This window comes from Oncorhynchus nerka, linkage group LG5 (genome assembly GCF_034236695.1).
Source record: "Oncorhynchus nerka isolate Pitt River linkage group LG5, Oner_Uvic_2.0, whole genome shotgun sequence".
NCBI classification, from domain to species: Eukaryota; Metazoa; Chordata; class Actinopteri; order Salmoniformes; family Salmonidae; genus Oncorhynchus; species Oncorhynchus nerka.
In genome coordinates, this window is record NC_088400.1 from 50,110,822 (window position 1) to 50,138,253 (window position 27,432).

At 41.7% G+C, this 27,432-nt stretch overlaps 1 protein-coding gene across 12 annotated transcripts in view; it reads right to left on the reverse strand.

The window, feature by feature from the left end:
• Positions 1-27,432, reverse strand: part of LOC115129556 (rap guanine nucleotide exchange factor 2) — a 146,922-nt gene that overhangs the window by 38,039 nt on the left and 81,451 nt on the right. For 9 of the 12 annotated variants that reach the window (XM_029660026.2, XM_029660020.2, XM_029660023.2 and 6 more), the window contains one exon: positions 12,831-12,848. The exons of the other annotated variants lie outside the window; for them this stretch is intronic. In XM_029660026.2, coding sequence (XP_029515886.2) covers positions 12,831-12,848 — 18 coding nt within the window. The remainder of the gene's footprint in view (positions 1-12,830; positions 12,849-27,432) is intronic. 12 annotated transcript variants of the gene reach the window in all.

Sequence of the window (27,432 nt, forward strand, 5' to 3'; positions counted from 1 at the left end):
ATCGGCCGGCTGGCCTCCATCCGACGGAACATGAGAATACCCACTGTGACATCATTCCCATCACCCTCTCTAGGCCCCGGGCGATGATGTAATGCATCACCAAAACAAGCTCAGGTGTTTGCTTCTGGTGCTGATGACGGTGTCATTAGCATTGCTGGCAACAATAGTCAAGGGACCGGGACATCATTATGTCATTACATCACCACGGCAATGGGTGGGGCAGTGGGGGTTGTTGTTGGGGTCGTGTCTGGGGACCACAACCAGACACTCTTGGTCGCACTCTAATGCTTTCCAGTGACAACGAGACTATGGCTCCGTTCCAAATAGCATCCCATTCCCTATATAGTGCACTACTGTCGACCAGGGCCCATAGGGTGCTATTTAAGGAATAAGGGGCCATTTCAGATATAGACTATGGGGTTGGCATTCTGCTGAACAACTTCAATCTAAATGCAAAGGAAAGGCAAGGGCGCATTGATTTTACTTGATTGGAACACTGATGTAACAATGCTAGCGGTGCGTAACATTAATGGATTCAGATTCATTCGAGGGGTCAGGAAAGCCTAGACACCAGCCATTTGTAATGTTCTCTGCTAACCACTGTGGCTATAAGTTTGTTCGAAACATTATGGGTTCGGGATGCATAGCATTAGGGTCGTACAAAGTTCATTACCACGGTAGGGAAGACAAAAGCAAACTCACACGTATGTGCATGGACATACACAGGTGCACGCTGTAGGCAGACAACAAGCACATAAAAGCAAGAGTGATGTCGTCAGATAAAAAAAAATGCATTTTACAGTTAGTTTTATTACTAGCACGACTACATGCGATGAACCAAAGGAAAACAAGAAAATTAGGACAACAATTTAAAAAACCAAGTATTTTCCACAAAGCCACTGTATCAAGGAGAAAAATATTGTGAATCTCTCAAGCTCCTATAAAACAGCAAATCTGACATGGCCTTTCCCACTCACACACAGTAGCTGGACATCAGCACAAAGACTAAGAGCTTAAACTCTCCTCTCTCCCCCTCTGCATCTTCCTACAAGTCAATAAGTACCAGTCAAAGCAAATACCGGTGCTAATACCTCGCCAGATAAACCACTGAAATGACAATTTCAAAAAAGGTTAACCAATGCAAATACTCGTATCACCGGGTAACATTGGCCATTTCTTAAATAGGCCAATAGCATATAAGAAGAGATCTATTACGCCTGGCTATAAATCCAGAAGTCTCGGTGTCTTTTAAGTTTTGCAACACGGTTGATTATTTCAACAACAAATATAAAACTGATTAACAAACCAGTAAGCGATTAGCACCACTCAAGCTAACCAAAGCAGCTAAAAACGGACGCTACCAGCCTGCCATTACTGATCATGACGGTGCAATTCCCACAGTACATTATCTTCATGTTAGTATATGTGAAAGAGTCTAAAGCCTTGTTAAATTGCTGACTGCGCATATCAATAAGGGGCCAGGACCCTTACTCGTAAAAAAAAAAAGTTGCTAATACACTGCTGCCATCTCCTCCTCTAGGGTCGACTTCCTGATGCTGCTGTTCTCACGCCACCTCTGCCAGTTCAAGAGGCAGCAAGGTATTGTGTTGCTGTTGGCATGAGTTGGCGTGGGCACGTTTCCTGTCCGGGTAGGAAGTGGACAGGATTTGCAAGCCAAACCAGGTTACCACCGCCACAAAGTCATAATTATGGCTAAACCCTGCCTATTTGAACAATTGATCTTTTTAAAATATGATTTTGAACCTAATCTTCAACCACACTGATAACCTTATGCCTCATCTTAAATTAAGTCCAAAAAGCACATTTTTGTTTTCATGAATTTTTATGACACAGCCAATTTTGACTTTGTGGCTGTGGTAACTAGTGACAACCGATATAATGGGAGGAGAGGGATGGGGAGGGCGAGGAAGAGGAAAGGCCTGAAATAATTGGCACAGACATCTCCCAGGATGTAGGGCAAGTCAGCGGGATCAAAAACAGCCCGGGTCTGGTTTTTCCCAAAAGCATCTTAAGGCCATTAAGGCCATAGCTGCAGGAAGTAGGGGTGCTGGAGCATCCCCTGAAATTGAACAAATGTTCCCAAAAATATATTAAAAAAAAAAAAATCTTCCAAAAACTACATTACTCCTGTCTGAACAGACATAAAATCAGTCAAAATACTACACCAGAGAACATAATTTACCCACAGAGGATCAAAAGATAGAAAAGAAAACCTGATCCACAGCTTAGTCGAGAGGGCCGCAATTTGGGCAGCATGCTCGCCAAATATAGAACCACTTGTTGCGTTATGGCCATAGACATATAATCCATAGAAGGGTTTTGGAACCTCTAACCTGGGCAATTTGACTGTTGAACTCATGGGTACACCAGCAATGGCTGCCAGTCCTGACTTTAATGGGAACCAAATCAAATCGTTATTAGTGCCATGCACTGAATACAACCGGTCCTTACAGTGAAATGCTTTACTTATGAGCCTCTGACCAACAATGCAGCTTAAAAAAAAAGATGAGGAAGAATAAGAAAAAAGTAACAAGTAATTAAAGAGCAGCAGTAAAATAACAATAGCGAGACAATACAAGGGGGAGTACCGGTACAGAGCCAAATTGCAGGGGCACCAGTTAGTGGAGGTAAAATGTACAGATGAAGTCGAAAGTTTATACATACACTTAGGTTGGAGTCATTAAAACTCGTTTTTAAACCACAAGTCGGTTAGGACATGTACTTTGTGCATGACAAAAGTCATTTTTCCAACAATCGTTTACAGACAGAGTATTTATAATTCACCGTATCACAATTCCAGTGGGTCAGAAGTTTACATACACTAAGTTGACTGTGCCTTTAAACAGCTTTAGAAGATTCTGATAGGCTAATTGACATCATTTGAGACATTTGGAGGTGTACCTGTGGATGTATTTCAATGCCTACCTTCAACCTCAGTGCCTCTTTGCTTGACATCATGGGAAAATCAAAAGAAATCAGCCAAGACCTCAGAAAAAAAGTTGTAGACCTCCACAAGTCTGGTTCATCCTTGGGAGAAATTTCCAAACGCCTGAAGGTACCACAGTCATCTGTACAAACAATAGTACGCAAGTATAAACACCATGGGACCACGCAGCCGTCATTTGGCCGCCTTTCGTTCCAGTTCTCTGCTGCCTGTGACTGGAACGAATTGCAAAAATCGCTGAAGTTGGAGACTTTTATCTCCCTCACCAACTTCAAACATCTGCTATCTGAGCAGCTAACCGATCGCTGCAGCTGTACATAGTCTATCGGTAAATAGCCCACCCATTTTTACCTACCTCATCCCCATACTGTTTTTATTTATTTACTTTTATGCTCTTTTGCACACCAATATCTCTTACTGTACATGACCATCTGATCATTTATCACTCCAGTGTTAATCTGCAATATTGTAATTATTCGCCTACCTCCTCATGCCTTTTGCACACAATGTACTCCCTTTTTTTTCTACTGTGTTATTGACTTGTTAATTGTTTACTCCATGTGTAACTCTGTGTTGTCTGTTCACACTGCTATGCTTTATCTTGGCCAGGTCGCAGTTGCAAAATGAGAACTTGTTCTCAACTAGCCTACCTGGTTAAATAAAGGTGAAATAAAATAAAATTAAAATAAATAAAAAATACCGCTCAGGAAGGAGAAGCATTCTGTCTCCTAGAGATTAACATATTTTGGTGCGAAAAGTGCAAATCAATCCCAGAATAACAGCAAAGGACCTTGTGAAGATGCTGGAGGAAATAGGTACCAAAGTATCCATATCCAAAGTAAAACAAATCATATATCGACATAACTTGAAATGCCGCTCAGCAAGGAAGAAGCCACTGCTTCAAAACCGCCATAAGAAAGCCAGACTACGGTTTGCAACAGCACATGGGGAAAAATATCATAATTTTTGGAGAAATGTCCTCTGGTCTGATGAAACAAATATAGAACTGTTTGGCCATAATGACCATCGTTATGTTTGGAGGAAAAAGGGGGAGGCTTGCAAGCCAAAGAACACCATCCCAACCGTGAAGCACGGGGGTGGGAGCATCATGTTATGGGGCTTTGCTGCAGGAGGGACTGCTGCACTTCACAAACTAGATGGCATCATGAGGCAGGAAATGTGCATATATTGAAGCAACATCTCAAGACATCAGTCAGGAGGTTAAAGCTTGGTCGCAAATGGGACTTCCAAATGGAAAATGACCCCAAGTATACTTCCAAAGTTGTGGTAAAATGGCTCAAGGACAACAAAGTCAAGGTATTGGAGTGGCCATTACAAAGCCCTGACCTCAATCCTATAGAAAATGTCAGAACTGAAAAAGTGTGCGCGAGCACCCAACTTATTGTGGGAAGCGTGTCGAAGGCTACTCGAAATTTTGACCCAAGTTAAACCATTTAAAGGCAATGCTACCAAATAGTAATCGAGTGTATGTAAACTTCTGACCTACTGGGAATGTGATGAAAGGAAGAAACACTGAAATAAATCATTCTCTCCACTATTATTCTGACATTTCACATTCTTAAAACAAAATGGTGACCTTAACTGACCTAAGACAGGACATTTATACTAGGATTAAATGTCAGGAATTGTGAAAAACTGAGTTTAAATGTACTTAGGTGCATGTAAACTTCCGACTTCAACTTTACATGTAGGTAGAGTTATTAAATTGACTATGCATAGATGATAACAATAGAGAGTAGCAGCGGTGTAAAAGAGAGGAGGGGGCACAATGCAAATAGTCTGGGTAGCCATTTGATTAGATGGTCAGGAGTCTTATGGCTTGGGGGTAGAAGCGGTTTAGGAACCTCTTGGACCTGGACTTGGCACTCCGGTACAGCTTGCCGTGCGATAGCAGAGAGAACACTGCCTGGTGTAGAGTTCCTGGATGGCAGAAAGCCTGACTCCAGTGATGTACCCTCTGTAGTGCCATGCAGTCGGAGGCCGAGCAGTTTCCAAACCAGGCAGTGATGCAACCAGTCAGGATGCTCTCGATGGTGCAGCAGTAGAAACTTTTGAGGATCTGAGGACCCATGTCAAATCTTTTCAGTCTCCTGAGGGGGAATAGATTTTGTCGTGCCCTCTTCTCAACTGTTTTGGTGTGCTTGGACCACCTTAGTTAATTGGTGATGTGGACACCAAGGAACTTGAAGCGCTCAACCTGCTCCACTACAGCCCCGTCAATGAGAATGGGGTCGTGCATGGTCCTCCCCTTTCCTGTAGTTCACAATCATCTCCTTTGTTGAGGGAGAGGTTGTTGTCCTGGCACCACATTGCCAGGTCTCGTCGTTGTCGGTGATCAGGCCTACCACTGTTGTGTCATCGGCAAACTTAATGGTGTTGGAGTCGTGCCTGGCCGTGCAGTTATGAATGAACAGGATGTACAGGAGGGGACTGAGCATGCACCCCTGAGGGGCCCCTGTGTTTAGGATCAGCGTGGCAGATGCTTTGTTACCTACCCTTACCACCTGGAGGCAGCCCGTCAGGAAGTCCAGGATCCAGTTGTAGAGGGAGGTGTTTAGTCCCAGGGTCCTTAGCTTAGTGTTGACCTGTTTAAATGGCTTACTAACATTGGCTGAGGAGAGCGTGATCACACAGTCTTCAGGAACAGCAGGTGCTCTCATGCATGTTTCAGTTTTATTTGCCTCGAAGCGAGCATATAAGTAATTTAGCTCATCTGGTAGGCTCGTGCCACTGGGAAGCTTGCGGCTGTGCTTCCATTTTGTAGTCTGTAATAGTTTGCAAGCCCTGCCACATCCGACGAGCACCGGAGACGGTTTAGTACGAGTCAATCTTTGTCCTGTATTGATGCTTTGCCTGTTGATGGTTCGTCAGTGGGCATTGTGAGATTTCTTATAAGCGTCCGCATTAGAGTCCCACTCCTTGAATGCGGCAGCTCTACCCTTTAGCTCAGTGCGGATGTTGCCTGTAATCCATGACTCCTGGTTGGGGTATGTACAGTACATACGGTCACTGTGAGGGGGGGTTCGGGAAGGCAGTATATCATTCACATCGGGGTCGTTAAAGGAAAAAAAGGATTCTGCCAGTCCGTGGTGAGAAAACGCAGTTCTGATGTCCAGAAGTTGTTTTCGGTCATAAGAGACGGTAGCAGCAATAGTATGTACAAAATAAGTTAAAATATAAGTTACAAACAACTCAAAGAAACAAACAGAAACCAAATTGGTTAGGATTAAATAAAACGTCAGCTATGTTCTCCGATTGATTGTGGCTGTCTGATTGCGTTTCACAAATTTCTAAATACAAATCGCTCAACATGTGGGAACTCCTTCAAGACTGTTGGAAAAGTTTTCCAGGCGAAGCTGGTTGAGAGAATGTCAAGAGTGTGCAAAGCTGTCATCAAGGCAAAGGGTGGCTGTAAAATATGATTTTTTATTTTGTTTAACACTGTTTTTGGTTAGTACATGATTCCACATCTGTTATTTCCTAGTTTTGATGTCTTCACTATTATTGTATTATGTACAATGTATTAAAACAAATCAAACCTGGAATGATGTGGTGTCCAAAGTTGAGTGGTTCTGTACGTACAGTATTGCATGATGTGTAACAACAATGTGTCAAATATTTTTATTTTGTGCATTATTATACAGTATAAGTATTAGAATAAGCTGCCTCAATATCTGCAGCCATATTGGTGATATCTCTCTAGGAGCTGAATGATCTACAGTATTATGGAATAATTCTAATGTTAAGTTAACATTTGAGTGTTGAAAGCTGATCGGAACAGCTGCGCTTCCTTTCTTTCCATCCTATGAGTATCGACACAGGCTCCAACGATGCACTTAGCGAACGTTCTCTGACGGGGAAATGGATGTTACATCTTCGGCCGTTGTAGTAACGACGCATCGTTAAAACAGTCGTAAGCCTAAGTTACATTGCTATTGGGAAACCGGGCCCTGGAGAATAGGTGGAAATGCCCCTGTATTAATATGTGTGTCAGGGCCATAGTGAGGTGTTCAGTCTTAACCGATACACTCGGTCTGCAAACTGTATGATTGATGGCCATTGGAACATATGAAAGTGGGTCTGAGCATTGTGCAATGTAAAATAAGGTATATGAAATAACAAGATCAGCAGTTAAAGTGTTTAAGCCTGGAAATGAACGTGGCTTGGTGAACACCACAGAATATTCAACCTCCCCATTACATTGGCTGCATAACATTTCATCTTTGCAGGCAAAACTGTGAGCCAGTGTGTGTGATTGACTGACTAGATGGGATTGTAAGTAAGGAGTGGAACAGTACAGATTGTAAGTAGGGAGTGGAAGAGTACAGAGAAAGTCACAACCAGGCACAATGCTGAAGTCATCATCCAATGTTGACAGAGACATGGGAGAGTGGGGGAAATTAGATGGCATAATATGACCCTGTAAGCATAGTACTCAACACGGTTGTTTTGGTAATTCAAACTCTTACCAACAGTCAGTGATGAGGGAATTGCCAAATCAGTCCATGTTCAGGACAACATTTTATATGCAAAAATATTACAAATGTAGGCTACATAACTTGCTAACATAGCAGGCAAAAAAGAAAACGAAGATGTGTTCTCCCAGGTCGGTCATTACAGAAGCAAGTGCTTGGATCGGTCTCTGTGTGTCTCTATGATGTTGTGTAAATCCTTTTAACCTGGGGCTTTTGTATCCGTGCAGCAGTTGAACCCAGGCACAGCAGAACAGGCCACCACAAAGGATAGCTCTAAAAATAGGACCCCTGCTTTTCCACGGGCGCGTCTGTCTGACATGTTCGTCTGACTCCTCTCTCGCTCTCATTCATCTTGTGCTCAACTCTGAACTGAATGTTCACCTAGCACTCCTATTTTTTTCTCCACCATCTCTAATCTGATTTTGTCCGGAGCCAGCAGCGTCCTTGAGTCAAATCGGGACATGAGAATACTGGAGTATCAGAACATCTGATAAGAGTACGTGAGCGTACTACATTTAAGGAGTGGTATTCAATCTAAAGCAATAGCCAGCTAATAGGGTAACACAAACACTATTCTGGGTAAATCCATTTGATTTCAATTGCTTTTTGACAGCATCCCTTTTGATTTGAACAAAACCCTACATACATATTTTCCCATTGTAGATGTGCTCAGAAAGTGACTTTTTGGACCAGGACGCGAAAACATTCACGAGATAAAAGGTGCTCAAAGTTGACCCATTTTGCATACCCCACCATACCATGAGACATCCATGTACATCACTGGAAAACATGAACGGCTGAGATTGATATCAGGGTTGTTTATTGATCAAAAAAGGGCTTAGGCATGGCATTGGGCGCGGTCAGCCAGTCAAAGTGGCTGAATTTTAGAGAACAATTTTTGCAGTGTAGAGACATCATTATTAAGCTAACTTCCTGCAATTATACACATTTCTCCATGGTGCTGTGAGAAATGTTTGCAGTTTTAAAGCACATTTTCTGTAATTCTACACTTTTTGGCATGGACCCGAGAGAAAATGTTGCTGTGCTAATTTCCTGCAACTCTCAATTTTGCTATGGCTAATGCTGTGTTATTTTGCGCAAACGTAATAACAACATTTATAAACCGGGTAGTTTGGATAATGATTGGCAAAAACAACATTCAGTCGCATGTATGTGAGACCGCATACCATGACTATGATGTAACGCCTTTTCACCTCGATAAAATGGATACATCAACAATAGTTTGACATGCCGATGTACAAAATAAGCATTTAGATTAACTTGAGAAACCGAAACGAAAATAATATTGTGAAACAAACAATGTGGGCACTTACCTGCTTCACTGACTGATGTGCAGAAAAAGGGATACATTGTGAGTTTGGGAATACAACATATACACGGAGCTGAACGTCATTCTACGGGACGTGTATGGTTCCGTGAGAAACATGAATGCCGAAGAATATGGGATTAGCAGCTATGCTGGACTTGAACAGACATATCAACGACCCCCCTCTCAGTTTGGCATGGAGCATACAGAAGGACACCGAATTCACAACGAGCAACAATGTGTCTGTCGGCGTAATTAAAACGTTGAGGGAAGAGGGGTGCGATAAAGCTTGCCCACCAGTGAACGGCTACATATGGTATGTAACTGTTAGCTTGCTAAATCATTCTAATGTACACTGACAATATAACAGGTTGCTATGTAGGCCTAACTATTAGCTAATGTCTTATGTTTCAGGTACACAAAAATGCCAATGGGAAATTAACATCCTCGCAGAAATGCTGCAAAAGAGCTGGCGCCCGTCGCAGATTTACAAACCACTGCTTTCGAATCAACATGATCCAGAAACTGTCGGGTGACAGAGGCAGGAGACAGAGGTACAATAAATACTGTCTGTCAGAGGGCACAGATTCGAAACCTCCCTTCAAAGTTACTGGAGGCCAAATCTGGAAGCGGTGGATCACTATTCTCTCTGACAACACAGCAGCAGCTCCCCCAGTTAAAAGAACGGCATTCATTTCCAGCAGCATGGAGCCAACAAACGATAACATGGGCAAGCCAACAACAAATGATAACATGGGACCATTTTTTCACTTGTGCACAATAAATGGCAGCATTCAGATCAACATGAATAAATAATTGCCATGTGTTAGTCACTCTAGAAGTGGCGCCAATGCTCGGTTTTTGCATACATTTAATGTAAGCATGAAAGCTAGCCTGTAGTTGTTGCATAGCAACCAGTCTAGCAATGAGACTTTTGTCCGGACTACTTTTTTCTGGCGGGAATGTATTTGTAAATTAATTAAAGCAACATTCATTTTCAATTTAGATGTGTAGTTCCTTGCCAACTGTGTTGGCAACCCGTTTACAAAAGCAGTAAGGCACCTCAGGGGTGAGTGGTATATGGCCAGGCTAAGGGCTGTAGCCAGGCACTTCACGTTAGCCGTGGTGTAATTGGCCATTTATACAACGGGTGGCTCTAATCCTGAATGCTGATTGGTTAAAACCTTGCTGGAGTGCTGCATCAGATCACCTGACCTCAACCCAATTGAGATGGTTTGGGATGAATTGGACCGCAGAGTGATGGAAAAGCAGCTAACAAGTGCTCAGTATATGTGGGACCTCCAAGACTGTTGGAAAAGCATTCCAGGTGAAGCTGGTTGAGAGAATGCCAAGAGTGTTATTTCATAGTTTTGTTATCTTCAGTATAATTCTAAAATGTAGAAAATAGTAAAAAATAAAGAAAAACCCTGGAATGAGTAGGTATGTCAAAACCTTTGACTGGAACTGTATATGGATGCGGTAAAGAGGTCAATCGAACTTGACCAAAACAATGGAATTGCCATGGAAATGTGTGGGGGAAAGGGCCATTCGAAAGATCCCAATTACCTCATGTCCCCTCAGTGCAAAATATTTTTGCTATGTTGAGGTAAAGAAAAATGTAGTTTAATGCTTGTATGAATGTCAACCCCAACACATGTTCGTGTCAGTCACCAATAAACTGCATTACAGTTAAAAATGGCTGACTACCACTACCGATTTCTGTGTGTGAGCTATAAACCGGCTTATATGAACAAAAGTTAGCATTTAGCAGTCCCTTCTTCTACACCTGAAAAGGGAAACCTAAATGTTAAGCAGCGAAAACAAATATATCCAAATCGGATTTAAGTAACCACATTGTGGCCCTGTTACAATGCATGAATCATGATGGATGACGAATATCCACTTTGTTAGATCACATTTGTTGAATGTGCACCAATCTGGTCAAGGGAACCGTCTGTGTTTCATTGACCCCTTTACCTTATCTATTGACAGGGTTAGAGGTTCCAAATCCATTATATTCATTGTATTTATATGGTTTTTCCATCCCGAAAATGTATTTTCTGGCGATTTTATAAAAATATAAAATTACCTTTATCAACAAAAAAAAAAGAATCCCCCCCCAGATACACATTTTGTGTTGTGCCCGCCATTGGTTAAGACAACATGATCTTGAATACAGGGTGGGTGTCATGTTTTGGGGGATAAATTTACTAAAAATAAATGGGAATATCTGTTGTTTTAAATTATACTGCCAATCCTCAACAGTAAACCTATTGAAATCATAGAAATATGGATAATAGAATATACAATATTTAAGTTGACATTCGATGGTGGGTGGATCTTTTTGGTAGTATTTAGACGTTAAAATGTCAATTCAATGAACATTTAAAATAGTGTATGAGGGGATAGTGTAGTGTAGTGTAGTCTAGGTCTGTGTAGTGGTTTGAGAGGATAGGTCAAATCTATGAGTTCTATTTCTATGATTAAAATGACACCAGTCCTGTATTCAAAAGCATGTTGTCTCTAAATGGATGTCAGGAACACAAAACCTCACATGAAATAGGGTCTAAGCTACAACATATGAGAATATGTTTATGTATTTTTAGATAGACGTTAAAGGTTTAAAAATGCCAATTTAATACTAATCTTTTAAATGATATTCACCCTGTTTATCCAAAATGGGTCAACTTTGAGCACCTTTATCTCCTGAATGTTCAAAAAAATATCAAAAAAGTAACTTTCTGACCATGGGCAAACATGTATGGAAAGTTTTGTTTAAATCAAAAGGGATGCTGTCAAAAAGAGATTGAATTCAAATGGACTCACTTCTTCACTAAAGAATTTTACTATGCAAGAATGAATAGTCGTGTAGGCTACTCAACTCATGGTAGTCAACACAGCAATGTTCACACATAAAAACGGGAAAAACCTCAACCCAATCACACCGATTAAAACACGCTTACTGGTTTGGTTCATGATTTTGTCTAAACCCAGGAAAAAGTAACACCAATTTTGTGATATCCAATTAGTAGTTACAGTCTTGTCCCATCTCTGCAGGCGAAGGTCGAGAGCCATGCATCCACCGAAACACAACTCTGCCTAGCAACACTGCTTCGTGACACACTACTCGCTTAACCTAGAAGCCAGCCGCACCAATGTGTTGGAGGAAATACCGTACAACCGGTGACCGTGTCAGAGTGCATGCACCCGGCCCGCCACAGGAGTCGCTAGAGCGCGAAGGGACAAGGACATCCCGGCCGGCCAAACCAGCATTGGGCCAACTGTGCGCCGCCCCGTTGGTCTCCTGGGCACGGCCGGCTGCGACACAGCCCGGGATCTAACCCGGGCCTGTGCCTTAGACCGCTGCTCCACTCGGGAGGCCTGATTAGACCACCTTGAACATCACTTTAACGTTGGTTCAGCGGTTGAGATTCGATGTTCGTCCAACAGATAAATTGCGCTCATTACCTCAGTTTATAATCATTAAGCGGTGCAGCAATCCTAGTTATCATGTGCACACGGATTACAACCATATTTCATATTGCTGTTTAATGGGTATTGCAACATATCAGTGGAGAGGAGCCTCATTTTCAGATGTGAAATTGTGAATCTCTATACAACCACAATTGCTTTTCCAATTCTTGTCCTAATAATATAGCTACAGGAAAATACATTTGGCACCATTAAATGAAAAGATACATAAGTCAATATCTAAAAGGTGATGTTACCTCCATACATGAAGGTGAGAGGACTACGGCACATCACATACACACAAATTAGAACTAGCACAGACCGCTGCAGAGCAGAGGTTAGCGAACACACTGTACTTTTTTGTTCACGCATGTGTATAGATTTAATGTATTGACACCTGTACCATGTATGTACCATGATGCTTTTTCATGTGTCAAAACTCAATGTAAGTGGTCCACAATGTGGTTGGGAAAATAAAATCTGTATTTTATATTATTGTATCGTTGTGGAGTGACACTTAAATACATTGTTCTAACACACACACACACACACACACACACACACACAGTACCTGAGCTTTAATGCATTCCTGGGAGCATTCAGGATGAAATGAAAGGCATTAAAGGAAGAAGCAGAGAGGAAGATGGGTGTTATTAAACATGCAGCATGTCACTCAGGGATGGAGAGAATTAGTCCTGATGCTTCAATCGCTGCAATTGACAGCTGTTAAAAAGAATTATTCTGTGCCAGTTGGGCAGGGGTAGAAACACAAAAGCAAGTACATTATTCATTGAGCCAAACACTCCCATCGTCCTTTACCCGTTTCGCATCACAACTGAGCTATCTGAAGACAATATTTCACTGGTTGGGCCTAAAAGAGACCTTATATCAAGACTCACTCAGCCTCAACACAGACAGACACAAAAAGACTGAGAAATCGCAAGAAAGCCCTAATTGCATTCAGCGAGGGCACAGTCAAATAAGCGGCCATATTGTGAGACAAAACGGTTTCGGGAATCATCATTAGATGCAATAACTTCAGTCCCCTCTGGGGAGTTTCAATTTTACATTGAAACAATTAACACCAATCATGGACGGAAATTAGCCTGTGGTTGGTTGGACACGGAGACGAAGGCGGGGGGTGATGTTGAATTGAGGGGGCATCGATTCGCTGAGGCCGCCCGCAGGCCGTACCATTGAAATTAGGGAACAGCTGCTCAGGGCCTAGGCAAGACGCTGGCGGCCACCGAGCAGACCCCGAAGAGAGGGATTACTCATCCGTTTGGGTGGAGAGGGAAAGGTGGTAAAATGGAGAGGGTGATAAAGAGAAATTGAGTGAGCAAGAAAGAGAGAGACAAACACCACCATTACAGAGATAAGACCATCTAACTCAGGGTTGCCATGTCAGCGATTTTCCCAACATAATTGGCCTATTTTTAAAAAACGATGTCGTTGGGTGAAAATGTATTGGTCGCAGGTTGTAGGTTTTGGGGCTACTTAAGTTGCACCGCCACCCCCATGAAAGTTCTCTATTTCACTGTAACCTGCTGCCGCTGACTATCAGACAGTAAGGCAAGCTGTTGCTGAGTGAGTGAGTGGTATGGAGCGCCAGAGGCGTGTGTGTTGGTTGAGAGAGCACTGCAGCAGGTAGTTTAGTCCGCCTCTTTCTTTTGCCCAAAGCAGTTAAGCCAAAACCAGGCCCCGTTATTCAGAGGGGCGCTCTCCAAGTCCGGGAAGTGAATATCACGTAGCGCAATATTTCAGTCACTGGTTAATAACATTTTCCATTATATTTCAAGATTGAAAAATATAACATAATGTCGTGGACCGAGCTAGCCATAAACATCCCTTAACGCTCAAAAGACATTCAATGACTGCAGCATAGCGTATTCGACTGAATGATTAGCTAATAAATATTTGAGAAATTATGAATAATAAGCATATGCTTTTACCTGATAACAGACTAATAATGATATAACTTCAAATACCGAGCTAGTAACGTTAAGTAGCCTAGGTTAACTTAGCTGACCTTCAATTGAGGGAATTCAGCAGAGTTCTCCAAGACATTTTTACAACTAATTTCAAACTCTGAAAATAAATTAATGGGCAAATGTTACCAAACATGATGCTAATAGGCCTGCATTACGGTAGGCAGCTAATTGTTGAATTACACTTTCCTTCCTTACCTTGGAAGGTCACGGTCTCTGCGCTGATCGCCAGTGAGTGAGACAATGTAGCCAGCCAATGGGAGCGGTTGGCTTAACGGTGTTGGTGTTAGTCACATGATTGAGAGGATACAGAGCTGCACGTCGTGGCAACTTTTTTACCAGTTGTAGGTAGGCTATTTAGAGGATCATTATGGACACACCTATTTCCAACCCCTTTTCCCACAAACATTAACATGCTAGAACTGATGCACATCAAGAAATAACATTGACAAAGCACTGGGGAACTACTTTGGGCACATTAGATACATTCGCTCTGCAGGTGGTTTAAACTCCATGCTAATGTCGACTTTTGCTTATGGAAAAGCGGCATCAAGCAAAGTGTTTAACACATGCTCCGTGTTTGGGTCTCAGGAGTTGTGCGAGTGGACATTTTAAATGGAAGGTTTCAAACTCCCTCTCATGCTCCTGTTATGGGGTTAAGTCCTCAATGAAACTTCCATTAAATGGAGAAGCTCGAATGCAGTGTGTAGTTCGGGGCAGGGCTCAATGTGGGCAGAGTCAAACGCGTTTAACCCGAACCCTTCCCGTCTCCTTCAAGGTCACCCAAGTTGAGGTTCAAGTCGAAGGTAATCAAAGTCAACGAAAGCGAATCTTAAATCGAACCTAGCCTACATGGATAAAAATATAAACCATGGAAGTGAGACTGTCATTAATGTACTTGGTAATATTCATGTTATACCAGTGCAGTGGAATATTTTTATATAACCAACTACCGCTTCGAAATGAGCAAGCTCATTAGCACCCTTTTGCAAGGTAACTAGCTAATTTCTTACATTGAAGGAGTCTAATCTGGACTAATTTTGCCTACTTGGGCATGTAAGCCTAGGTTTCAAATAATCGACTTGATCGTTGATTTTGTGTTTCTTCAATGTATGCCTTGTTGTGTTTGGCTGGGTCTAAAAATGTGTATCGTTGACGCCGACAGCCATTCCCTAAGTTTCACATAGTGAGTCTACACAGCCTACACATCGTATATACAATAATGAAATGAAATGCCTATTTTATGCCTTTCTAATTATCATGCCTTTTATGTCTATGCTTATTTTTCTTTGATGTATAGAGACACTAGTGTGTTATTGGCGGGCGAGAGTCCACAAAAAAACAAAAACACAGCAGCAGTCAACTTCATCGCTGCCCCCTCTGCACATAGAAGGCTGAAAAACAACCACAAAGGTCATGCTTTCAGTGAGGCGCAGAGGTACTATTTCTTCCTTTGTTTATTAAATATATTTGACCTTCCTGTTATTTTAATTTGCTCTATTTTCTTCAGTTGCATGGGTGCATTTCATTTGTTATAACTGGTTACTTTACTGTTATTCCTCTCTTTCAGTGTTCACAATCACAAAGTGTGACTTCAGTTGTGGAAATGCGACACACGTTCATTGTTGCTATTGGCCCCCGGCAACAATAGTCAACAGAGCAGAGTTTCTGAAGCACCCAGAGGGACGTCAAGAGCTGTTATGCGAGTGCAGAAAGGAGCCAAGGTAAGGTGCTAGCTAGCATTAAACTTAACTTATAAAAAACAAACTACACATGGTTGATGATATTACTAGTTTATCTAGCTTGTCCTGCGTTGCATATAATCGACGCGGTGCCTGTTAATTTATCATCGAATCACAGCTTACTTCGCCAAACGGGTGATTTAACAAGCGCATTCGCAAAAAAAAGCACGGTCATTGCACCAATGTGTACCTAGACACCTTTCTTAAATCAATACGCAAGTATATATATTTTTAAACCTGCATATTTAGTTAATATTGCCTGTTAACGTGAATTTCTTTTAACTAGAGAAATTGTGTCACTTCTCTTGCGTTCTGTGCAACAGAGTCAGCGGATATGCAGCAGTTTAGGCCGCCTGGCTCGTTGCGAACTGTGTGAAGACCATTTCGTCAGACTTCGCCAAACGGGAGATGATTTAACAAAAGCGCTTTTGCGGAAAAAAGCACAATCGTTGCACGAATGTACCTAACCATAAACATCAATGCCTTTCATAAAATCAATACACAGGAGTATATTTTTTTAAACATGCATATTTAGTTAAAATAAATTCATGTTAGCAGGCAATATTAACTAGGGAAATTGTGTCACTTCTCTTGCGTTCATTGCACGCAGAGTCAGGGTATATGCAACAGTTTGGGCCGCCTGGCTCGTTGTGAACTAATTTGCCAGAATTTTACATAATTATGACATAACATTGAAGGTTGTGCAATGTAACAGGAATATTTAGACTTTTGGATGTCACCCGTTAGATAAAATACGGAACGGTTCCGTATTTCACTGAAAGAATAAACGTTATGTTTTCGAAATTATAGTTTCTGGATTTGATCATATTAATAACCTACCTATTTCTGTGTGTTATTATATTATAATTAAGTCTATGACTTGATAGCGCAGCCTGACTGAGCGGTGGTAGGCAGCAGCAGGCTCGTAAGCATTCATTCAAACAGCACTTTCCTGCGTTTGTCAGCAGCTCTTCGCTGTGCTTCAAGCATTGCACTGTTTATGACTTCAAGCCTATGAACTCCCGAGATTAGGCTGGCAATACTAAAATAACTATTAGAACATCCAATAGTCAAAGGTATATGAAATACAAATGGTATAGAGAGAAATAGTCCTATAATAATTACAACCTAAAAATACTTACCTGGGAATATTGAAGACTTATGTTAAAAAAGGAACCACCAGCTTTCATTGGTTCTCATGTTCTGAGCAAGGAACTTAAACGTTAGCTTTATTACATGGCACATATTGCCCTTTTACTTTCTTCTCCAACTTTGTTCTTGCATTATTTAAACCAAATGGAACATGTTTCATTATTTGAGACTAAATTGATTTTATTGATGTATTGTTTTAAGTAAAAATAAAAGTGTTCATTCAGTATTGTTGTAATTGTCATTATTTATTTAAAAAATATATAAATAAAAAATTATAATAAAATCGGCCGATTAATCGATATTGGCATCGGCGTTGAAAAATCATAATTGGTCTCCATTCTCATGAGGAAAGTAAATAGCATTATAAATCAGGATAGGTAGTAACTGTATATACATGCTCAAAGAAATAAAATGATAAAAGCTATAATATTTAAACACAATTTTAACAGCACATGACATACATAACAAGTCTGTTGTTCACTGCAACAATATCAGTAGCTTGTCTCAAATATAGCATGAAGCAAAAAGTGTTAACATGTGCTGGTACCACTTCATATAATATTTGGTACTATCTTCAAAAATGAAATATGTTTATTCAACGTGTGTGTTTGTATTCAGTGTGACTGTCAAACCTCAGATGGACAATAAACAAATGCCGGCCCTGAACTGCATCAAATGGTGGTCGGGGTCAAATATTTGACCCCCCCACACATTAAGACCCACCGCAAACTGCAGTCAGGAGTACTTGATTAAATGTGGAGAATTAACTCTACAAGCAACACTAGACTCTATTATTATGGTGGGAGATTTTAATACGGTCTTCAATACCTCTATGGACCATAAAGGAAATCACCCTCGGGCACTTAGGAAATCATGAATGTCATGGATATATTGGATTTAGTGGATATATGGAGGCTTAAATACCCTGACCTTGTAAGATATACATGGCAGAGGCTTAATCAAGCTAGTTGTCTTGATTACTTTCTTATGTCATTCTCTCTGGCACCAAAAGTTTAAAAAGTGTTGATAGGGGACAGAATGCGGTCGGAGCATCACATAATTGGCATATATATTACTCTTACAGAATTTCCATATATGGGTGAGGATATTGGACATTTAATCAAAGCCTACTAGATGATAAATTGTTTAACTAGGACAGAATCATTTATAACGGACTTTTTCCAGACATAACATACACTTAGGTTGGAGTCATTAAAACTTGTTTTTCAACCACTCCACAAATTTCTGGTTAACAAACTAGTTTTGGCAAGCTGGTTAGGACATCTACTTTGTGCATGACAAGTAATTTATCCAACAATTTTTTACAGACATATTATTTCACTGTATCACATTTCCAGTGGGTCAGAAGTTGACTGTGCCTTTAAAGAGCTTGGAAAATACCAGAAAATGACATCATGGCTTTGGAAGCTTCTGATTGGCTAATTGACATCATTTGAGTCAATTGGAGGTGTACCTGTGGATGTGTTTCAATGCCTACCATCAAATTCAGTGCCTCTTTGCTTGACATCATGGGAAATTCAAAATAAATCAGCCAAGACCTCAAGTCTGGATCATCCTTGGGAGCAATTTCCAAACGTCTGAAGGTACCACGTTCATCTGTACAAACAATAGTACGCAAGTATAAACACCATGGGACCACGCAGCCGTCATACCGCTCAGGAAGGAGACGCGTTCTGTCTCCTAGAGATGAACATACGTTGGTGCGAAAAGTGCAAATCAATCCCAGAGCAACAGCAAAGGACCTTGTGAAGATGCTGGAGGAAAAGTATCTATGTCCACAGTAAAACGAGTCCTATATAATCGACACAAGCTGAAAGGCAGCTCAGCAAGGAAGAAGCCACTGCTCAGAAACTGCAACAAAAAAAAGGCAGACTACAGTTTGCAACTGCACTTGGGGACAAAGATTGTACATTTTGGAGAAATGTCCTCTGGTCTGATGAAACAAAAATAGAACTGGTTGGCCTTAATGACCATGGTTATGTTTGGATAAAAAGGGGAGGCATGCAAGCCGAAGAACCGTGAAGCATGGGGGTGGCAGCGTCATGTTGTGGGAGTGCTTTGCTGAAGGAGGGACTGGTGCACTTCACAAAATAGATGACTTCATGAGGAAGGAAATTTTGTGGATATATTGAAGCAACATCTCAAGACAGGCAGGAAGTTAAAGCTTGGTCGCAAATGGGTGTTCCAAATGGACAATGACCACAAGCATACTTCCAAAGTTGTGGCAAAATGGCTCAAGGACAAGTCAAGGTATTGGAGTGGCCATCACAAAGCCCAGACCTCAATCCTGAAGAACATTTGCAAGCAGAACTGAAAAAGCGTGTGGAGCAAGGAGGCCTACAAACCTGACTCAGTTACACCAGCTCAGTCATGGAGGAATGGGCCAAAATTCCCCCAACTTATTGTGGGAAGCTTGATGAAACATTTGACCCAAGTTAAACAATTTAAAGGCAATTCCACCAAATATTAATTGAGTGCATGTAAACTTCTGACCCACTGGGAATGTGATGAAAGAAAGAAAGAATTATCTCTACTATTATTCTGACATTTCACATTCTTAAAATAAAGTGGTGATCCTAACTGACCTTAGACCGGGAATTTTTACTAGGATTAAATGTCAGGAAGTGTGGAAAAACTGAGTTTAAATGTATTTGGCTAAGGTGTATGTAAACTTCCTACTTCATCTGTAGGTACAGCAGAACCCCTTATTTTATGGGACACTTAAATGTGCCTTTAGAGACCATGCAATTCAGTATTTAGATCGAAAGAGTCCATATTAATTGGATAGGGGGCGGTATTTTGACATCCGGATGAAAATCGGGCCCAAAGTAAACTGCCTGTCACTCAGGCCCAGAAGCTACAATATGCTTATAATTGGTAGATTTGGATAGAAAACACTAAAGTTTTAAAACTGTTAAAATAATGTTTGTGAGTATAACAGAACAGAACCCCCCCCCCCAAAAAAAATCATCCTACCGCTGATTTCAATGCCTGGCACTTTTATTATATGGAGAAATCTTGCCCGATTGCAGTTCCTAGGGCTTCAACTAGATGTCAACAGTATTTTGAGTTTCAGGCTGGTTTTTGGAAAAATGACCCAGAAATTGTAGTTTTTCTAGGTGGCTCCAATTTTGGCTGTAGTGTTTCCGTGTGAATCAGAGCACGGTAAAGACGATAACGATTCTCCATCTTAAATTATATCATTTATTTGCGTATTAGGGTACCTATTGTTTGATTATAAACGTTGATAGACTTGTTTGGATAAGTTTGTTGGTAACGTTTGGGATTCATTTTGTATGCATTTTGAAGTAGACAAACCGAGTGGATTATTGACTTAAGCGCACCAGCTAAACTGAAATTTTATGGATATAAATAGAACAAAATTACCATTTGTAATGTAACTGGGACTTTTTGGAGTGCCAACAGAAGAAGATCTTCAAAGGTAAGGCATATATTATATCGCTGTTTCTGACTTTCGTGTCGCAACTCCCTGGTTGAAAATGATTTGTTATGCATTTGTGTGCTGGGCGCTGTCCTCAGATAATCGCATGGTTTGCTTTCGCAGTAAAGCCTTTTTGAAATCTGACATGGCGGGTGGATTAACAACAAGTTAAGCTTTATTTTGATGTATTGCACTTGTGATTTCATGAAAGTCTAATATTTATAGTAATTTAATTTGAATTTGGCGCTCTGCAATTTCACCGGAAGTTTTCGAAATGGGATGCTAGCGTCCCACTGATCGGCAAGAAGATAACAAAAGAAATTGAAGGACTAACAGTACAGTTTGATAGCAATAAAAACTGTACCATAGAGGCACAGAATAAATTAGAGGAAAAACAAAAAGAAATGGAGGAATTTAGTCAAGAAACATCCAATGTAATATATTATAAAAATAAAGCAAACTGGATGGAATATGGGGAAACATGCACCAAATGATTTTTCAATGTTCAATATAGAAATGCTACCAAAAAAAACAATTGAAACTTGTTACAAATGGAGTCACACATGATTCACCGAATTATGTTTTGAAAGAAGAAGTAAAGTACTTTAAGAAAATGTTTTTGTTAGTCTCCTCCATCTCCACTAACCGAAGCAAATTGTGTGGATTCTTTTCCTAATAATAAAGTAAAATTAATCTCTGTACAGAAAGACTCATGTGACGGCCAAAGTAGATGCAATTAAAGCCTTTAAGGCTGGGAAAACTCCAGGGCTGGATGACATACCAGTTGAGGTATACCAAACCTTTTTTTGATATACTCAGAGGACTATTATTAGCATGTCTTAACCACTCCTATATAGATAGGTAGATTATGTGTCCGGTAGATTATCGGACACGCAACAGGGTCTGATATCATTATTACTGAAACAGGACCCAAGTGGTATATATAAACATCCAGTCCATCTAAAAAAGGCCTCTTACACTTCAGTGTTGTGATGCAAAAATCCTAGCTAAATGCTTGGCGCATAGAATTTAAAAAAAATATTGTCAGATATTATTCATCCTATTCAGACAGGTTTTTTACATGGACGATACATTGGAGATAATATAACACAAGTACCGGAAACAATAGATTACTATGAAATATCGGGTACACCAGGCCTGGTTTTCATAGCTGATTTTGAAAAGGATTTTGATAAAGTACGACTGGAGTTTATATATAAATGCCTAGAATATTTCAATTTTGGGGAATCTCTTATAAAATGGGTTAAAGTTATGTATAGTTAACCTAGGTGTAAAATAGTAAATCATGGCTACATCTCAAAGTTTTAAACTGTCTAGAGGAGTAAAACAAGGTTGTCCACTATCTGCATATCTAATTATTATTGCCATCGAAATGTTAGCTGTAAAAATTAGATCCAACAATAATAAGGGATTAGAAATCTGTGGCATGTTTTCTACATGTTTTCTTTTAAAACCAAAATTAGAATCCCTCCACGGCCTCAGAGGATCAAGATACTTTTTCTAACCTTGCTAACCTCCACGGCCTCATAGAGGATCAAGATACTTTTGCTAACCTTGCTAACCTCTCTGGATTAAAACCAAATTATGAAATTATCTCCAAAATATTGTTGTTTTTTAAACAAGCCTTAGAAAGTCAGTTGCAATTTCAGTTTAATCCACCTGAAAAGACAGAACAAATAATACAATAAATATTGTATAAAAATACACTTCCGGGTTGGAGCGAGCGGTCGCATCTGCACTCGGTCCGCAGGTAGTATTACATTTCATTACATTTCATTAGAGTACAACGGTTTGATTTGTCTAATCTTAGCAATTTCTTCTTAGCTAGCTACATAGCCGTCTTTGCATCATAGATAATTGCGTAATTATCGTATTTCGTCGTCCTAACGCAGTCTACACTGCCCTGCAGCTAGCCAGCTAGCTAACGTCCACCGTTAGCTAGTCCACCGTCTACCGATTAGCAGCACAACTATTACACTCAACTGAACGACTTAATTAGTGTAGTGTTAGCTAGCTACATAGTTGTCTTTGCTGTCTTCGTATCCAAAATAATTGTGTAGTTTAGAGTGTGTAGTTTTATGTCGCCCTTAACGTAGGAGACTCTGCTAGCTAGCCAACAGCTAGCCAACGTCTACCGAACAGAACTTCTGCACTCAACAATCCGGTCGCATTTCGCTTCGCTCCACAGGTAGTATCACATTTTTCATTTCATTTCATTACAGTACAACGGCTTGATTTGTTTGATCGTAGCTAGCTACATAGATAATTGTGTAGTCTAGAGCGATTTCCTAGGTTAGCTAGCCAGCTATTGTCGTTCTTTTAACGCAACGTAACGTAATCAACACTGCTAGCTAGCCAGCTAGCCCCGAATAGCAGCACAGTAGAAACTATTACACTCAACGGAACGACTTGATTAGTGTAGTGTCAACAACGCAGGCAATGCCAGCTAGCCTACATAGTCAACAACGCAGCCTCTGCCAGCTAGCCTACTTCAGCAGTACTGTATCATTTTAATCATTTTAGTCAATAAGATTCTTGCTACGTAAGCTTAACTTTCTGAACACTCGAGACGTGTAGTCCACTTGTCATTCCAATCTCCTTTGCATTAGCGTAGCCTCTTGTGTAGCCTGTCAACTATGTGTCTGTCTATCCCTGTTCTCTCCTCTCTGCACAGACCATACAAACGCTCCACACCGCGTGGCCGCGGCCACCCTAATCTGGTGGTCCCAGCGCACGACCCACGTGGAGTTCCAGGTCTCCGGTAGCCTCTGGAACTGCCGATCTGCGGCCAACAAGGCAGAGTTCATCTCAGCCTATGCCTCCCTCCAGTCCCTCGACTTCTTGGCACTGACGGAAACATGGATCACCACAGACAACACTGCTACTCCTACTGCTCTCTCTTCGTCTGCCCACGTGTTCTCGCACACCCCGAGAGCTTCTGGTCAGCGGGGTGGTGGCACCGGGATCCTCATCTCTCCCAAGTGGTCATTCTCTCTTTCTCCCCTTACCCATCTGTCTATCGCCTCCTTTGAATTCCATGCTGTCACAGTTACCAGCCCTTTCAAGCTTAACATCCTTATCATTTATCGCCCTCCAGGTTCCCTCGGAGAGTTCATCAATGAGCTTGATGCCTTGATAAGCTCCTTTCCTGAGGACGGCTCACCTCTCACAGTTCTGGGCGACTTTAACCTCCCCACGTCTACCTTTGACTCATTCCTCTCTGCCTCCTTCTTTCCACTCCTCTCCTCTTTTGACCTCACCCTCTCACCTTCCCACAAGGCAGGCAATACGCTCGACCTCATCTTTACTAGATGCTGTTCTTCCACTAACCTCATTGCAACTCCCCTCCAAGTCTCCGACCACTACCTTGTATCCTTTTCCTCTCGCTCTCATCCAACACTTCCCACACTGCCCCTACTCGGATGGTATCGCGCCGTCCCAACCTTCGCTCTCTCTCCCCGCTACTCTCTCCTCTTCCATCCTATCATCTCTTCCCTCTGCTCAAACCTTCTCCAACCTATCTCCTGATTCTGCCTCCTCAACCCTCCTCTCCTCCCTTTCTGCATCCTTTGACTCTCTATGTCCCCTATCCTCCAGGCCGGCTCGGTCCTCCCCTCCCGCTCCGTGGCTCGACGACTCATTGCGAGCTCACAGAACAGGGCTCCGGGCAGCCGAGCGGAAATGGAGGAAAACTCGCCTCCCTGCGGACCTGACATCCTTTCACTCCCTCCTCTCTACATTTTCCTCTTCTCTCTCTGCTGCTAAAGCCACTTTCTACCACTCTAAATTCCAAGCATCTGCCTCTAACCCTAGGAAGCTCTTTGCAACCTTCTCCTCCCTCCTGAATTCTCCTTCCCCCTCCTCCCTCTCTGCAGATGACTTCGTCAACCATTTTGAAAAGAAGGTCGACGACATCCGATCCTCGTTTGCTAAGTCAAACGACACCGCTGGTTCTGCTCACACTGCCCTACCCTGTGCTCTGACCTCTTTCTCCCCTCTCTCTCCAGATGAAATCTCGCGTCTTGTGACGGCCGGCCGCCCAACAACCTGCCCGCTTGACCCTATCCCCTCCTCTCTTCTCCAGACCATTTCCGGAGACCTTCTCCCTTACCTCACCTCGCTCATCAACTCATCCCTGACCGCTGGCTACGTCCCTTCCGTCTTCAAGAGAGCGAGAGTTGCACCCTTCTGAAAAACCTACACTCGATCCCTCCGATGTCAACAACTACAGACCAGTATCCCTTCTTTCTTTTCTCTCCAAAACTCTTGAACGTGCCGTCCTTGGCCAGCTCTCCCGCTATCTCTCTCAGAATGACCTTCTTGATCCAAATCAGTCAGGTTTCAAGACTAGTCATTCAACTGAGACTGCTCTTCTCTGTATCACGGAGGCGCTCCGCACTGCTAAAGCTAACTCTCTCTCCTCTGCTCTCATCCTTCTAGACCTATCGGCTGCCTTCGATACTGTGAACCATCAGATCCTCCTCTCCACCCTCTCCGAGTTGGGCATCTCCGGCGCGGCCCACGCTTGGATTGGGTCCTACCTGACAGGTCGCTCCTACCAGGTGGCGTGGCGAGAATCCGTCTCCACACCACGTGCTCTCACCACTGGTGTCCCCCAGGGCTCTGTTCTAGGCCCTCTCCTATTCTCGCTATACACCAAGTCACTTGGCTCTATCATAACCTCACATGGTCTCTCCTATCATTGCTATGCAGACGACACACAATTAATCTTCTCCTTTCCCCCTTCTGATGACCAGGTGGCGAATCGCATCTCTGCATGTCTGGCAGACATATCAGTGTGGATGACGGATCACCACCTCAAGCTGAACCTCGGCAAGACGGAGCTGCTCTTCCTCCCGGGGAAGGACTGCCCGTTCCATGATCTCGCCATCACGGTTGACAACTCCATTGTGTCGTCCTCTCAGAGCGCTAAGAACCTTGGCGTGATCCTGGACAACACCCTGTCGTTCTCAACTAACATCAAGGCGGTGGCCCGTTCCTGTAGTCCAACGCTCTAACCACTAGGCTACCCTGCTGCCCCATTACACTGTTACAAATAGAAATCAAACTGGATGGACATCAGAAATAGAGGAAGGACTAAAAACAACTATTGTAAAATGTGTATAATAAGTAGAAGCCTACGTGTTATTGTTTATTAGTTTACTCCAATTGGGGGAGGGGTGGAGGGTTGGCGGGGAATAATAAAGGTATATTCTAAAAATATATATGTATGTCTTTGTATGTATGAATGTTTATGTATGCATATTTATGTATGAATAGAGTTATGTATGGGTGTGTATGGATATATATATATTTACTAAAAAAAGATATGGGGGATTGGGGAAAAAAATAAAATAAGTGGAGAATGATATGTTTGCATCTCTTGGCTATCTTAGTAGCCTATTCATTTATAGGCTACTGTAGACTACCATTTGCCACAATAAATATGTTGAAAGTACGATATCACTGGAGTCATTGCAAACCAATTTGTGCCACTTGTGTAGCCTACCTGGAGCTTGCAAATGGATTTAATAAATGTCCCATGACTTCAGTTTATCGTTGTTGTAGCCTTAAATGGGAAGTTATCAAAGCTCTATCGAAATTGTCAATTAGTTATTACAGCACATTAGAGAGACGTAACAGTCAGTCAGATGAGGCTACAGATCAAGATAATCAATGGCATGTTGTTGACAAGCACAAACAGTTCATTAATATTTAATTCAGTGATTGAAATTAAGACACCATCTTCAGTAGGCTATTTGGAAACAAGCACTTCTTACCTCGAAATATCGACCCCCCTATTCATGTTCAGTAAATGAGTCTGTCAATTTGAACGAAGCAATCTGCTTAGTTCAGTTTACATCTTGCCTAGGCTACTGTAGGCTCATCTGAAATGAGATGTAGGCCTATCAGGGGCTATAGGTTACCTGCAACTAGCTAAGCAAACCATGGCAAAGTTGATATCATAAACCCAGGTTTTAGTCTGTAGCCTATGCCTATTGAAATGACAAGTCAATCTCGCAAATGGGCCATTTATAACTGTTTCAAGTCTTAACATCTGGCACATAATAACAGCACAATTGCCAGAAAATAGACTAACATTTTTTTTTATTTAAAAAAAAAAGTTTGTCCAAGTGTTTCTTGCACACAGATTGAGATCCTCTGTCCAAATTTCATCCCTCAAACTCTCCTGTTGGATTTTTCTATAGTTCCTATAGCAAAGGGGATGTATTTACAATTTTAAACTGGGTGGTTTGAGCCCTGAATGCAGATTTTGGGTTGAAATATATTACTGAGCTTTGAGTGTTGCTAGTGCAGGTAGCACATGGAATCATGGTAATTCCGCAAAAACGTTATATTTTTCAATTATAAACTGGGTGGTTGGAGCCTCGAATGCTGACTGGCTGAAAGCCGTGGTATATAAAGACTGTATACTACGGATATTAATGTATTTTTACTGTTCTAATTACATTTGTAACTAGTTTATAATAGCAATAAGGCACCTCTGGGGTTTGTGGCATTTGGCCAATATACCACCTCTAAGGGCTGTATCCAGGCACCCCCCTGTTCCGCTGTGCATAAGAACAGCCCTTAGCCATGGTATATTGGCCACATACCCCTTGGTCCTTATTGCTTAATTATCAACTGGGTTTGAGCCCCAAATGCGGACATGCTGAAAGCTGTGGAATTACAGACCATATACCAGGGTTATGACATGTTTTATTTTTTATTTTTGATGTTCTAATAACGTTTCTAACCATCTTATAACAGCAACGGCTAACGGCTGTATTTAGACACTCCCTTACT